The sequence below is a fragment of the Nicotiana tomentosiformis genome, chromosome 10 (assembly GCF_000390325.3).
Source record: "Nicotiana tomentosiformis chromosome 10, ASM39032v3, whole genome shotgun sequence".
Taxonomy (NCBI): Eukaryota; Viridiplantae; Streptophyta; class Magnoliopsida; order Solanales; family Solanaceae; genus Nicotiana; species Nicotiana tomentosiformis.
Window position 1 is genome coordinate 51,496,276 of NC_090821.1, and position 16,780 is coordinate 51,513,055.

Sequence of the window (16,780 nt, forward strand, 5' to 3'; positions counted from 1 at the left end):
GAACATATTTTCTAGAAAATGTTTTCCAGTGTTTGAAACAAATGAACATTTAATAGTCATATTTGGTGCTGCAAGTTAATGTTAAAAACATATCACCATGGTTGCTCTAGTAATCTAATATAACTCAGTTGTATTACTCCAACTAATCTATTAAAAATTATCAATCAATCAACTATACATTGATTCCAGATTGGTCAAGATCGGCCATCTATATCATCAACATACATTCCCCTCTATCACGTTCATAACTAATCTATGAATAATATTGCAAAAATAAATAAATTATCACAACTATCGATACCACAGATACAAGCTGGAGTTGCGCTCAGGAAGGTTACATCAAATAATGTACATTTTCTATCGTTTACTTCTCAGATGATTTTGCTACAATCTCCTAAACCCTACTAGCGACTATAACTTTAGAATTCACAACGAATCGACGAATGTGTGCGAAAGAATAAATACACAGCTAATTCTACGTATCCGCTAATGTTTTCTAGGGGAAAGTGAACGGCAGGGTTAAAGAAGAAAATTTTGTACAAAATTTCTGGAACCTCAGCCCTTTCTAGGTGCCTTTGGCCGTGTTTTCATGCTTGCTCTCCGAGCCACATCCCACGCCTTTTGAGGTGCCAAGACGCCAGCCTGAGACGCAAAAAATGACTCGTAACCGGGTGAATCAAAGGCGAAACCAGTATGCTTCGATTTCTGTCCAGGTAGTTGCATTATGGCATATCTCCTTGCTTCATCTGGAGAAAGCTCGTTACGAATCTCCAATAACCCAACCCTGCTATTGTCAATCTCGTGCTTGTGAATTTCCTGAACAATCTGATAATCATATGGGAAAAACCATCTTTGAGCCCTGTAAGGAAGCAACTAGAAGTGTTAAAAGTCCATCTTTGAGCCCTGTAAGGAAGCAACTAGAAGTGTTAAAAGTGAACTACTTCCAGTAGTCATACAATAAATTAGGGATGTGAAATTACTTTGTAAATTTACATTTTCATTCACACAATTTTGTTTAGACAATGATATGTCTTGAGAGGTAGCTTATTCATGAATTGGAAAGAATGTTTAAATAAAAGATCCTAGAATAATGTATACTGAAATGTAATACATAATATTAATTCAAGTAGTTTAAGAAAATTTACTGCAGAAACTTACCCCTGATATAGGAAGTCGACAAAAAGTGCAGCAACTGGTACAAGCAGCAGCGTGAGGTAGAAATAAAATGTGCCCATCAGGACAAAGATGACTAAATAGATACCCTCCTGTGGTGAACAAGAACAAACAACGTTAGACAGTGAATTGACATTAGGAACACAATAAACATGTACGGAAACTAACCTGCTCTTTATGCAAGTGGATACCCGAGTAGATAAAGACGAAAATGAACCATAATAATATGCTCCCTCCAACACTAATGTGATGCCATCTTGTAATTGTGTTACACATCATAAGGAGACGCAAATTGACAGTTACAACAACACAAGTGTAGGCCATTGTACTGACATCCCATAGGCCAAACATCCTGCCAGATGAATTCATGCCCTTTGTACTCGAAGAAATTACGAAATTATACAAGACTAATGATTGATAAACTGCAAAAAAAGCCCAGGTAGCCACAACTCTCCACTTGAAGAATGTATTTCTAATTCCTTCCCTGTATAACTCGGGATATTTCTTGGAGAGAGATGCACTGACATCCTAAATGCACAATAAGTGTATAAACAACAAGAAACAACATCGTAGTTAGAACAATCATCACTGTCATACATTGTAAAAGCTGCGAAAAAACTATAGTAAAAAATAAGATACCTTCTCAAAAAGCCCAAGAATAATAACAGGAAGCGCTGTGAAGATCACATTGTAGAGAGACTGGAACCAATCATCATAGAACCTCTGACCAGAGAATCCAGTGCGGAAGGTAAACCAAAACTGAGTCAGTGTAAACATCAGATTCTTGTAAAAGAAATATGTCACCACCTGCATATAAAACTTTCAGATCACACAACTTCCCGAACAGACCATACAAGTTTGCACAATGAAGACCAGATGAAGGTAAACCTTGCATATTCTAAGATATGACCAGCGCCCATGGACAAGCAATAAATCAGTGAGAAAGCGGAACTGAGCTATTGCAAAATCACTAGACATGACTGCTTGCATTCCCTCCTGTCCACTTATTCCAACACCAACATGAGCAGCTTGAATCATACTCACATCATTAGCACCATCACCAATACTAAGAGTAATTCTCTGTGCCCCCTTCCTAACCAAGCTGGTTACCTGAAAGCAATCGGAAAGTCGCTAAATATCTCTAGCCTACAAGTTTGACAATCAAAAAGCTCATCCTAACATTACAGTATTTTTTATTTGTAACTTCAACAATATCACCAAAACTCTAAACTGTAATGGTGACTCCAGAAGAAACTAAAACGGTTGATAATGAAATGTGAACCCCAAAAGAGCATTCCCAGGCATACAAATATGCCGAGTTTATTACACAGTTATAAAGTGAGATAGGGAACAGATTTGATGAAACCTATCATATGCGTATAAATTTATGGCATTTAGCTGCCAGGCAGATGTGAATGACAGAAACTAAGAGGGCTCCTATTGCATGAAAGGGATGGATGAAAATGGTGACTGCATCCATGCTTTTAGTTAAAAAAGCATGTTTCAGTGTGAAGAAACCACAAGTCCACTTGACAGTTTCCAAGGTGGCTTAAGGACCTCACCTGAGCTTTCTGTAAAGGAGAAACACGACAGCAAACCACTGCACTGCAATTCAAGCTCAAATTCAACAACATTACACGAAGACTGGGGTCTAAGGCATACATTAAGCACTTCCCATCAATTACTAGTGCTAACTTTGGTCCAGATGCCGAATGGAGAAACTCTTGTGCTTCGTCATAACATTTCCGGAGCTCATTCTTGACTGTGTCTTTCATAAAACGAGCAAGCTCCACTTGGTCACCCTTGTGAAAAAAAAAACAGTAATTGTTAAATTGTTGTGGATTTGCCAACTGACAAACAAGATAATCAAGAAATGCTGCTCACTCTATCTTCCACTTCCCTGATTTCATCAGTTTCTGAGCTAATAACAAATTGTTTCATGCTGTTATTGATCAAATTGCATGCTGCAATACACAAGTGAATCAGGAAAAGATAGTACATAGAAAGCAAATATCAAGTACCAACAAAAAATAGACTGCCTATTTCTTATACCAACCATAAGCAATGTTTATTGCTGTTTCCAGTTTATCCCCAGTTAGCACCCAAATCTTAATTCCAGCCCTTGAAAGAGTCTCTATGCAGGCAGGTACACCTTCTTGAAGCTTGTCTTCTATAGCAGTGCATCCAATCAAAACAAGATCCTTTTCTATCAGTTCTGCCACCTGCATAAAACTACACACTTAGAAAAGTAATGACACTTGACAGAAGCCGTTTAATTTAAAACAGAAGTAAAAACTCTGGATGAAGAATAATAAGCAAAGAAGAGCATCAAGGATGCAACAGTGGTAGAATGTAGAGCTGATAGTAATTATAGTACTTGGATAGGACGGAATCCAAAATTGGAGGAGTAAAAGTGGGTGGCTGAAGAAAAGACTCTCAGTGATGGACGGAAGACAAAGGAGCATATCCTATCAAGTACGGCTAGAAGGCACTTAACACTACACCAACAGTAGACTGGCCATGGAAGGCTATCTGGAGAACTAAAGTTCCCCAGAAGGTGGCTTGATTTGGGTGATTCTTACTAGTGAGGCTTGCCTTGGGCAGGATAATATTATGAAAAGGGTTATCTCTCTGGGCAACAGGAGCAAAGGTCCAGAAGAACAAGAGTATCTTATGGTAATCAATAAATTTGTGAGTTCTGTAGGTGTTACGTAAAGCAAGAAACCAAAGATCTCTTTGAAGCAAGAAGCTCCTCAGTGCATTAACTGAAATACTCCTCTCCTTTTTGTACTTTTTGTGTAATCTTCAAAATATGAACAATTAGATAAATGTTAGATTTTATCAGCTCCCTCATGCTGAAGACTTAATTAAGTAAATAAAAGTGCAGTCTCTCTAACAGCTTAAGCTTTTCGATGAGATGGTCATACACTTTAATATGGTATCAGAGCAGACATAGGTCTTGAATTTGAGTCTCACCGCCTCCCATTATCAAAAAGATTTCCAAATGCTAGACCCATGATAAAAAATAAGGCTAGAACCCGAGGGAGCGTGTTGAAAACATAACTCTACCAGCTTAAGCTTTTAAATGAGATGGTCACACACTTCAACACCTCCATTTCTAACAACAGATGCTCTTTTCAGCTCGTAATATCTGCACAGATACACTAACTTGGCGCTATAATCAATAATTTAATACCTTCTTTCATCGGGGGGAGAGAGAGAGAGAAGGCTCCAAGCTAGAGTACATTCTTTTTTGGCTTAACCATCTAGTATCTGAAACCTACTAGCCAACTAATCCTAATTCACGGTGGGTAGGCCCACTAAGGAGGTAAAGCGATCCCTGCCAAGAAGTTCTCCATTCAAAATGCTCGAACCCGAGACCTCTAATTAAGGATAAAGAAATCCCAACCATCCCTCATAACCCTAGTAGTAAGCTAGAGTACATAATGACATGAACTGGTATCATTCATGAATCATCAAAATGTATCTCTTAATATACAACCTCCATCCATTTATCGTCTTAAGATTTAAGAATATCATAACAGCTGATAACAAGTAGTTGAGTCACACTATGAAGGTTTGGGAGAGGGTGGTGGAGGCCAGGGTGAGGAGGTGCGTGTCTATTTCCGAGAATCAGTTTGGATTCATGCCGGGGCGTTCGACTACGAAAACGATTCATCTGGTAAGGAGATTAGTGGAGCAGTACAGGGAGAGGAAGAAGGATTTGCATACGGTGTTTATTGACCTTGAGAAGGCATACGATAAAGTTCCGAGGGAGGTCCTGTGGAGGTGTTTGGAGGTTAGCGGCGTTCCGGTAGAGTACATTAGGGTGATTAAGGATATGTATGATGATGCTAAGACTCGGGTGAGGACTGTGGGTGGTGATTCAGATCACTTCCCTGTGGTGATGGGGTTGCACCAGGGATCGGCTCTTAGCCCATTTTTATTTGCCTTGGCGATGGATGTACTGTCGCGTCACATCCAAGGGGAGGTGCCTTGGTGCATGCTATTTGCCGATGATATAGTGTTGATTGACGAGACGCGTAGCGGAGTTAACGTGAGGTTGGAGGTTTGGAGACAAACCTTGGAGTCTAAAGGTTTCAAACTGAGTAGAACCAAGACATAATACTTGGAGTGCAAATTAAGTGATGGGACCCATGATGCAGACGTAGAGGTTAAGCTTGATGCTCAAGTTATCCCCAAGAGAGCGAGTTTTAAGTATCTCGGGTCTATTATCCAGGGTAACGAGGAGATTGACGAAGATGTCGCACATCGCATCGGAGCAGGATGGATGAAGTGGAGGCTCGCTTCCAATGTTTTGTGTGATAGGAATGTGCCGCTAATACTTAAGGGTAAGTTTATCGAGTTGTGGTTCGACCGGCTATGATGTATGGGGCTGAGTGTTGGCCAGTCAAGAACTCCCACGTGCAGGAGATGAGAGTAGCAGAGATGAGGATGTTGAGATGGATGTGTGGGTGTACCAGGAGAGATAGGATTAAGAATGAAACTATCCGGGACAGAGTGGGAGTAGCCTCCGTGGAGGACAAGATGCGGGAGTCGAGGTTGAGATGGTTCGGACATGTTAAGAGAAGAAGCATTGATACTCCTGTCAGGAGGTGTGAGAGGTTGGCCATGGAGAGTTTGAGAAGAGGTCGAGGTAGGCCTAAGAAGTAATGGGGAGAGGTGATTAGGCAAAACATGGAGTTGCTTCAGCTCACTGAGGACATGACCCTTGATAGGAGGGTGTGGAGGTCGAGGATTAAGGTAGAAGGTTAGTAGGTAGTTTATAGTTGTTCACCGATAGTCTTAGTAGCGTGCACCTTCATATTCTTAGATTTTTATTACGTTGTGTGGTTTTGTTCGCCTCAGGTATTGTATTCCCTGTTGCTATTATTTGGTACTACTTATCCTTTATCTCACCCTTTTCTTTTCTCTTCCATCTTTCTTCCTTCCTTGCTTTCCTCTTCTTCTTGCCCTTCCTGAGCCGAGGGTCTATTGGAAACAGCGTCTCTACCTGCATTAGGTAGGGGTAAGGTCTGCGTAAAGAATACCCTCCCCAAACCCCACCTGTTGAAATCAAACTGGGTTTTTTGTTGTTGTTGTTATAACAGCTGATAACAGCAAGCAAATACTTGAGATCTACTACGAACTGTTGCCATTAAGCTATTAATGAGTTTAATTACATCATCCATTCTCTGGAGTAGATCAAACTATACTTTGAAATCAATTTTGGAACTCAAGTCCGACACCTTGAGTCTGAAGGATAACAATGAAGGGAACTTTTGATACATGCAGAATAGAGCAACCCTTGCCAAAAGGGACTAGCAGATTTTCAAATCTCTTCCATCAATCAATGTTAAGTAGCGCAGAATAACGTTAAAACAAGAAATCCCAAGAAAAGACTAACTTAAATGTTCCAAACAATGAATTAACAATCATTACAAAAGTCACCTCCAAAAAGGAAAAAAAATAAAAAACAGACAAAAATGTAGATCTGGAAAATATAACAGCAGTGTGAACTACTGATACGCACCTCATCCAATTTCTTCTCTCGTTCTCGAAGAGAAGATTTTGCTTGAATGAATTTTTCGTTCCAACTTTCATACACATATGGGGTTAGATCTCTGTAAGCCAAGCAAAGTGTACGAAGTCCAGCAGCACCAAATTGCTCCAAGTGCTCCCTCGTTCTTTTCTTCAAATCATTGTCTCCATCATGCAACCTCTCATAAATAACATTATCTGCACCCTGTGAAATGAAGGTTCTATGATAATATTCTAAGAAGTAATCCAAGTAAAAGGTCTTTCTTTGTAAAGTGCCTACCTTGCAATAGAGTACCAATCTGCCATCAGGATAGCGACATACAACAGACTGACGCTTTCTCGTACTGAATACAAAAATAAGGATAACAGTCAAACCTCATAGCATCATGCAGGCAACAGATATTATAAGTTAAAAAGTCCAAAGACCTGTTGAATTCAAGGACATTCAAAATCTCATAGGGTATATCTTGAACCTTTCCCATCTTCTCAACGTGTGATTCACGCACATAAATCAATGTTGGAGTACGCCTGCAAAAATGTAAAATTAACAGAGGACCAGAAATAAATAGAAGAGCGAGCAGTAACAATGACACAAAATAAGAAACCCTAACTCTTTCCATAATCTGATATAACTATGTATTTAGCAGACAGTGCCTTTTGCTAACTGTTCTAACAGATAATTTGTTGAATCCGGTTTCTGTTACCGACAATATACTCTTTCTTAAATAATCTTCCACCGAGAGAAAAATAGCATGCAATTAACAAGTTGACACCTCAAGAAAATAAATACCAGAAATTTGGTTCACGCCATCACTAGATTTCTCAATTGATTCTACAATTAAAATTCCCTACCCCCACCGCAAACAACTCAACCTCCCACCAAAATGGTGATTATTGTCTTTGTCCAACCCGGGCCATTCTTGAACCTGTAGTTAGTGTAACAGAATGTTCTGTTAAAGAATCTATAGCTGTTCTTAAGAGTTAGCACCAGAAACAGCATATTTCATTTTCAATTTGAATCTCTTCTTTCCATACTTGAAGAAATTAACAAGAAGAATCCGATTAGAAGAATAGGTTTACATGCACTATCCCATGAAATGGTGATTGGTTTCACCACTTAGACTTGAAGACAACACTACTCCTTAAGTCTTCCAGCGACATAATTTATGTTAATTACCTCCTAGGCTTCCATAGATACACATTATAAACAGATTCACGACGAAATAGTATCACTTGCAGCAGCATAAATGTAACAGAAATTTTACTTTTTTCTGATAGGTCTAATTAAAATTGTAAGTAGCCACGCACTTGTAAAAGAAGAAGCCAAAGTTCTTTGCTGCTGCAACCAGAGCGGCTTCATCAGGAGAAGCTGCCTGATATCGTATTTTTTCTGGGGTCTCTTCACCTTCAGGCAGCACGGTATGGCATATTGCAAGGCATCTGAAGAATTCCTGAACAAACCACCTTGGTCATTGTTAGGTTAGATGTCTATGAGTGCTAAAGAAGAAATCAGACTGCACGTTTGTGAAAGTTCGCACCATATCAACTCTAACTTGAAGGGGATATTCAAATCCAAAAGTTACTAACCAAATTTTATATTCCCCCCAAAAAAACCATATATAAAATGTTCACCTTTTCCTTAATATATAGCCCCAACACGTTCTCCGTATAAAATGAAACAACAACGATTTTCAAGTCTTCTCTTAATAATGCGGGAAAGATGGGCATTGAGATTAAGATGAAGGGAGTAAGAGAACGGAGGGCAATACCACAATGAGTTGCACATGATTATCAACTGAAGGACACAGAAATAACGAAGTATAAAAAAGAACATAAAACAAAGGCGAGCGAATAAATAGAAATTTTTGATTTTTAAACAGTGTGACTTACACTTTAGCTATATCTGATTTCATTAACTTTGTTAACAACATCAAAAAGGTTCTGCATATATATATATATATATAGAGAGAGAGAGAGAGTGGAGCCGTGACGTATCTGGTAAAGTTGTTGCCATGTGACCAGGAGGTCACGGGTTCGAGCCGTGGAAACAGCCTCTTGCAGAAAGGCAGGGTAAGGCTGCGTACGATAGACCCTTGTGGTCTAGCCCTTCCCCGGACCCCTCGCATAGCGGGAGCTTAGTGCACCGGGCTGCCCTTTATATATATATATATAAGAGAGAGAGAGAGAGAGAGAGAGAGAGAGAGAGAGAGAGAGAGAGAGAGAGAGAGAGAGGCAATCACTACAACAGCAGTAACTTTCTGGTCTTTTGTTTAGCAGCAAGTTAATGATTTTTCATTGTTCAAAAAGATGACTTGAGCGCAAACCAACTGCTATTTGTGGCTTTATTCCACTATATATATATATATATATATATATATATATATATATATAGAGAGAGAGAGAGAGAGAGAGAGCGAGAGAGCGAGAGAGAGGATATCACTACAACAGCAGTAACTTTCTGGTCTTTTGTTTAGAAGCAAGTTAATGAGTTTTCATTGTTCAAAAAGATGACTTGGGGGCAAACCAACTGCTATTTGTGGCTTTATTCCACTATAATAATCCAATTATATACCTTGCATGCATCAGGATTAGATTCATTCCTCCAGGCACCTCGCATCAGCCGAGCATCATCAAAATTGAAACCTTTTTCACGTGCCTCGTTTGATGATTTTTGGACCTATAACAATTCCCTAAATCAACAAAATGCAGAGCCATGAATCTGTTTATACTTTATCCCTATTTAAAGGTTGTTTACCTCAACTCTCATTCCACTTCTTTGTGCAGTTCCCATCTCAATTTCAGTAATACCACTGCCATATATCTCTCCTCCAATTGAACACTTGAAAAACTCCATTAAGTTCCTCGTTAGAGTTCCAGTTTTGTCAGAAAATATGTATTCCACCTACCCATTGAGATCAATGATTCACAGATAGACAGTTAAAATTATAGCCAAGGGAAAATAAGGACGCATATTGCACCGCGAGCAAAACAATTTCACCATACTAGTCCCTGACTCAAAATTACCTGCCCAAGTTCCTCGTTCAAATTAGATGTCCTAGCTTGTGCAGGGGTGTTACTCTCAGCGTGGTACATGTGTAAATCATTGTTGATAAATTTTGTGGACTGAATAAACTTAATCATCTGTAAGTGAAAACCAGAGAAAAGATAAGAGTAAGAGATACTTCAAATCAAAATTCTGCATAACGCAGCAACAAAAACAAACAAAAACTGTTAAGATCTACCTCAACAGAAACATAGAGAGAGATGGGAATAATCGGTGAATACAGAGTGATTAAGGTGAACATGGTCAAAGCAGCAACCTGTGCAAAACCCAAAAGAGTGATTGGAAACAAATACAAAGAAAGAACAGCAGAAATAATGAGAAGGTCAGCAAGTCGAGAGAATCTATTAGTTACCACAAATCTATTGTCAGGATTGGATTGTGCATCTGCACTGCTTTCAAACCGTAAATAATAATATTTCTTATTTATGAAGATACCACTGCAAAGATCCAAGAAACCTTTTCAACATTGATGGGAATATAAAGCAGTCTTCTAAAATGGCAGGTAGGTTGTAAAAACTAATCGAACCTGCCTATAGATCCCAATAGACACATGCTGAAGAGAACACTAAAAAGAGTCAGAATAAGTTTATCAAGTTTCTTCTCCAAGGAGCTTCTCTTGGAAGGAATCTTCATAGCGTTCATCATAACCTGCAGTGAAAACACAATTGATGATTTACTTAAAATACAAACCTAGGCGAAGAAGCAAAAGAAAACAAAGGTCACAAAGCAAAGAATAAAGATAAACCAATTGAATATTCATTAACGACAGGATGTTCCAAAATCTTTAAACAGAAATATCCATGAAACAGCCTCTCTACCTTCCCAGGGTAGGGGTAAGGCTTGCGTATACACTACCCTCCCCAGACCTCACTTGTGGGATTCCACTGGATTGTTGTTGTTGTTTAAAAGAAATAGTTGTTACTGAACTAGTTAATGGCATGAGTAATCTACTTCATTAGATTATTTTTGAAAGATGCCTAGCAAAATTAACTCGTGCTCCCAAAAAAAGGGGGGTACAGGGGGAGAGACAACGATAGATAGCGTGTGTATGTGTGTGTGGTAGCTTATAACTTAAATACAAAATTGGTACCTTTGTTTCATGCCCTGAAAAAATGACAGCTCCAACAATGTACTCTGTGTTTCTCAGACTGCAGCCCTGTACAAAATAGAGGTAATATCAAGAAGGAAAATGCAACTCATATTCAACAAGTATACTTTCTCCGCATCAGAAAAGAAGGATAGCAAAATGCAGAGAAACTCCAAGTTTAATGCACAAAATGGAAAAGAGAAGGACTCAGGTCATCTTAACATGAACCACCAATAAGAGTCAATAAACCATAACCTCTCCATCTACATAATATCGTATGAACCAGAGAGAGAGAGAGAGAGAGAGAGAGAGAGAGAGAGAGAGAGAGAGAGAGAGAGAGAGAGAGAAACAAACAAACAAACAAACAAACAAACAGCCAAAAGAAGAAGAAAAAACACACAGGAAAAGACTAAGTACCCTTAATAGAAGTTGATTTGGACCGAGTGGCAAGGTTTGTTTTTGAATTATCAGATTGCCAGCGAAAGTGTATAATGAGTTATTAGGTTGCTCACACTGTACTTCTCCTGGAAAGACGAAACATACAAGGAAATATCAAACACATCATCCTACAAAGGAATATTCATGGGTTGCATTAGAATCAAATAATCAAGATTTCACTAAAGACGTAACAAGATCATCATTTTGTGATATAAATGATACAGCAATAGCATTTCTGTTAATAAGCATTCCGCAGGAGATCATAGATACTCAATGGTAACAATCTAAAATGTTTTAAGCTGTTCGTTCGCAGTAACTTATATTTATACATGAATCTGTGTTTTCATTATGTGGACACCACGTTGACAATTACTCCACCTGTGCTTCTAACGCCAAGGTCAGAAGATAAGTATCAACAGTGTATGACCTTCTGAACCTACAACAACAACAACAACATACCCAGTGTAGTCCCACACCTCCTGAACTTACATGCTAAGTAAATAAAATTAAACCATGACTATTGATGTTAAAGTGGACATCAGAAAACCCACATACATGCATGACATTAGACTGAACCGCAGCAGCACAGAGGACCAACCTTTAAATTCAGAAACTTTATCGGGAGTCACATAATCCCAGGTTTTCTCTAGTGCTTTTCTGATCTTTAAATTAGTTTCGCCATCCAAATTTGCGGTCTGCAATAATTCATGAAGAAATCAAGAGAGGACGGTAGAGATAAGAGACCAGTGCATTCATTTATGGTATATAAGAATATTCCTTTCGAAATAAACTAGACCAAGCTAGTTTTTTCTCAAAAGGAAATTAAAAAAAAAAAAAGATCATTTGATGCAGACCAAGTACAACCTCAGTGTAGCAGACACCATCAGGGTTTGTGCTGGCAAGAACAAGAAGATCTGCTGGAAAGAACTGATCCTGCTTAACCTGCACAAGAATAGCCAACTTATACCACCTTAAATTCTTCACTGAAATAAAGAGCATTGCCTAGTTTTTTGTCAAAAGTTCACAAACAAATTTCTTTTGAAGTACTGCAACTATTTTGAGAAGCAACAAATTTGGATTCCTTAACTTTTTTCTTGTGGGAGAAGGAACAGAGTGTATTTTCCATTTGAAAACTCTCCATAATCATCCTAGTAGATCTTCCAAATTTGAATGATGGCCAGATAGTCATCCCCAGGGTGGGAGCCCACAGAGTGAGCTTGACAAGCAGACCGGTGGCTGTCTATAACTCTTTAGATTCAACCCCACATAAAATAAGGACTTAATTTATATAAGTTTTGGAGCTTAGATTCAAAGTTCTCAGCTACTAGAGCTACCTGTACTTCAATAAATGAAGTATCCCAGTATTTGTCTAATATCTTGTTTAATGATGTGCAAAACAACTTTCTTGAGTGGTGTGTTACCAATTCAATATACTGAGAAGACAGAGTCTTTGATTTATGATTAGGTAAGTCTACCTCTATTTCATTAATGTTGTTTTGGAGCTCACTAAATAGCGGATGGATGGTCTTCAACATGGCATTGCTCCAAGCAAGGACGGAGTAGAGAGGGTGCAGTTAAGGGGCAGGTAAATAAGTAATCTAGCATCTTTCTCATGAGCAATTAAGAGGATGACAGTACCAATTATTCACCATCTTCCGCAATGTACAAGAATCCACCAAGAGGGAAATGTACGGTAACATGAATTCAAATATTTTAGTAGTTAGCCATTCACATAGCTCACTCAAAGCCAGAATTTAAAAGGTCATGTGACTAACTGGTTTCACGACCAGACATCCAGCTCTGACATCAGCAAAGGTAGATTCTAACTCACATATATATATGCAAAAAGAAGCATATCCACGACAGCTTTGGCATAATATAGACTTTCTCCTTTGATGACCAGTAGTTCAAGGGTTTGAGGAGTGGAAACAGCCACTTTGCAGAAATGCAAGTAGAAGGTTGTTGCCTTGCTGGTATACACCCTCTCTCCTACCCATACTAAAGCATTTAACTAAAGAAAAGTTGATTGGCTAGATGTTCTTGGGACTTAAACATTAAATAGTTGGATGTCATTCCAGATTCTATGATCAGACTAAAATCTCTTTTGAAACTATAAGATCAAAGAGGAATAGGTTAGTCTTGGAAAAACAATAGAGCATTTATCAATAAAGTGACAAGAAATTAAAGTATGTGTTCCAACACTTCTTTTACACTGATACCGTCTGTGGTTCCATTTACATTGGTTACCCTAGTCCAAACATATCAGTCAACTAGGAAGCCGGTATATATGGATCATTCAAAGTAGGAAAAAATCCTTCTGAAATGTGAATGTACCCATGCAGATTACATACTTAATAATAATCAACGTCACATCCACGTGAAATAGCCATTAACATAACAAACTAGCAGACAATAACCTTCAAACAAGCTAAGGAAAGATAATTCTTATGTCACAAATCAGACAAAACAAAAGTCGATAATGAGCGTCACAAACAAAAGAGCTGGACCGAGAAAGCTACATAGCTAGTTGGATAAAAAACAAAAGAGAGTACAAAACTGCAATGACTTCTTTGTATGTTTACACTTACTCTCACAATGTCTCCAACCTGCAGCTTCTTCCAAGGTACAGAAACCCAATTTTGATCTTGCAACACGTCTATAGAAGAATTGTTAATTGACAAGTCATTCTGAAAACGCTTCTGTAATAATATCAAAGGAACACGAAAAGCAAACGTAAGCAAATAGGTTAGATGCAAAAGGGAAAAAGGACATAGGTCCCAGTAGTCTGTTAATCTATCTTAAGAACGTCATAAAAAATGGCATTTTATGAATCAAAACTATGAGAAGGAAATGGACAACCAGTACTCACCCAATCCTCCCAAGCCTCCTTAACAAGAGAGACAAGAAGCACCAAGCTCAAAGGAAGCACATTCGTTATTGGACTTACAGGACTGCATTAAAGCAATATTTTTCAGGCGCAAATATGCAGGGAACATAGCTCAGCTAATACAATGTACTGATTCAAATCTTAAAACAGTTGCAAGAAGATTTAATCACCAGATGATCGAAATAAAGAAAAAAAACTCTTCTTCCGGGCCCAATTATCACGATAAAGTAACCCCACTTATTCTCACGAGCACATCCCCCCTTCTATCTTTTTGGTGTTTGGGGAGACAAAGAGAGAGGATAAGTTAACCCACATAATACATACTGAAGAGAGAACTTGACATACCTGACCGGAGTGCACGACAAAATTGAGATCATAAGGAAATACAGATTAGCCACCCGCCTGAACTGTCAGTATAAAAAGAAGGGTGAAGAGATAAGATAAAGATTATAAAAAGACAAGAATTGAATACAACAGCTGGATTGGGAACTTTATCCATATTTACGGTTATGTAATAACTAATTTAAATGTAAAAGACGACATTCCAACATTCTAAATTTCCAACATGCTAATCTACAATAGCAGACAAGATAGACAACATCTGTTGGAAAGGCAGGAAAGATGGTATCTTTTCAGTCAAGTCATGCTACACCCTTTTGCTCAATTCACACAATGCAATATCAATTTGGCCTTGGAAAAAGATTTGGCGAAGTTCTGCTTCTTACAAAGTTCAAATTTTCACTTGGTGGGTCATCTGAAGAGAGAGAAACTCCAAAATTTTTGAAGAGAAAAAGGAGAATGTAGCTAGTCTTAAATTTCATTGTATTTCTTTGCTTACTTTTGGAGTAACATGGAAAATATACATGATACTCACGATGTTGAGGCCATGATTGACCTTATTAGTTCTTTGCACAACTTGTAGGATCTTCTTTTGATGTACTGTTGTACATGACATCATACTCTTGATGCTGGTGCTTATATAAAACTTTACCCTGCTTATCAAAAAAAATTCCAATATGCTAATATCTTTGAAAATTTTTCATATAGGGGATACAGAACATCTCCTATTACTTTTCTTTCTTTTTTTTATATATAGATACGGTGGGACCATATCTTATAGTTCTCATGAGCTTTTTTCTTGACCAGTATCATATTGCATGCATGAACCTACTTAAAAATCTTTACTAGTTACTCAAGAAACTTCTCCCTCTACATTGTATGTTAATAGGTTTCAACATGGCATACATGATTTCGAACGAGGTCCTTCTAGGAAATTATTGGAGGATCATGGACCTTTGTATTAAACGTCCTGTATAATAAGCTCATGTATATCTGATTTGACTAAATTTTGTGTAACTGGGAAGTTTCCAACTTTCGAACTGAACTTACAGTTAAAGCTCGGTAGAGATACGGACTACTTAAATGAGTGAAAGCAATAATAGAAGACGCAACATAGGAGATAAAACAATTTACCTGTTCAAATAACCCCTTTGGCAAGAATGTTATGATGTCATAAAACAATTTACCTGTTCAAATAACCCCTTTGGCAAGAATGTTATGATGTCATACTTTGTAGTCGACACAGAATTTCCCTGAAAAAGAAAAGGGAATTCACCACATCATTTTTAGGTTCAATTAACACTTGTAAAGAACACGGTTGTATATGCACAGCACTAGACAGCTAACATTTGGAATCTTCCTTGATAAACGATTTAAGTGATCCTTTAAAAAGAGAGTTTTGGCACCAACTAGCCATTCCAAATAGTATATAACCTATCCATCATTTTCCCGTTACTGAAAGGGAGCCTTAGCACAACTGTAAGCATTATCAGTGTGTAACCAGGATGTCAGTGGTCATGCAACAGAATTAATATGGTCCAGTCCTTCCCAGACCCACACATAGTGGAAACTTTTAATTAAACCCCCAGCCAGTAAACTCAAAATATTTCAAGTCCTTACACATCAACCAATCCCTGAACGCACATTTACCATTCTAAACCAATGCATTTGGTGATAATTAAGAAAAAAATTTGACTTTAACAGAGGAAATAACATATACATAATAATTAAGAATGAAAAGAGAAAAAAACCTTGAATTTGGCGAGAGCATTGGCATCACGATCATTACAAAACACGGTTCGATGACCAGGCGCTTGTGGCTGTACTTTACCCAAACGAATATTCTTAGAAGATGCGATTCGGTTCCTCATCGCCGCCGTTCCATCCGCCGATCCAGATCCTCTCCATCCCCCCGCCATAATTCCTCTGATCACGCGGACCAAATATTCTTCTCCAGAACTGAATGGTCTTCTTCTTCTACAATTCAATTGATCTCACCGGAACTACGCCGTCGCCGAACAGAATATTCCTTTGATTTCGCCGGACCTACGTCGTCGCCGGAGCAATTCTACTTCTCGTCTTCTTCTTCTTTTATGTATATTTGTTTTTTTAGTTAAATTATAAATTATAAATTAAGTTGAACGAAGTCGAAGAAGACGAGTTTTCCAACGATTGAATTTTTCATAAATTCAACCTTTTCTTCTTCTGCTTCTCAACCAAGTTTTTTCCATTTCTTTAACCGCGTTGAAGA

General features: G+C 38.2%; 1 protein-coding gene across 5 annotated transcripts; it reads right to left on the reverse strand.

Annotated features, from left to right (window-relative positions):
* Positions 1-236: 236 nt before the first annotated feature.
* LOC104107296 (phospholipid-transporting ATPase 3-like) lies at positions 237-16,780 on the reverse strand. 5 transcript variants are annotated; one of them, XM_070187222.1, is made up of 27 exons: positions 16,281-16,780; positions 15,717-15,782; positions 14,536-14,597; positions 14,173-14,254; positions 13,892-14,002; positions 12,168-12,263; positions 11,902-11,998; positions 11,283-11,389; positions 10,869-10,934; positions 10,305-10,426; positions 10,131-10,215; positions 9,957-10,034; positions 9,739-9,855; positions 9,470-9,616; positions 9,287-9,391; positions 8,023-8,165; positions 7,141-7,242; positions 6,995-7,058; positions 6,707-6,919; positions 3,230-3,395; positions 3,058-3,137; positions 2,736-2,975; positions 2,062-2,283; positions 1,813-1,980; positions 1,342-1,701; positions 1,159-1,265; positions 237-903 (listed from the first exon to the last, which is right to left on the reverse strand). In XM_070187222.1, the coding sequence occupies exons 1-27, from the start codon at positions 16,446-16,448 to the stop codon at positions 723-725; spliced, it is 3,555 nt and encodes a 1,184-aa protein (XP_070043323.1). In that variant the 5' UTR covers positions 16,449-16,780; the 3' UTR covers positions 237-722. The 5 variants fall into 5 exon arrangements, with proteins under 5 accessions (XP_070043323.1, XP_009614354.1, XP_070043322.1 ...); XM_009616059.4 differs by having other exon boundaries at positions 237-859; positions 12,168-12,245; positions 16,281-16,779; XM_070187221.1 differs by having other exon boundaries at positions 237-859; positions 16,281-16,779.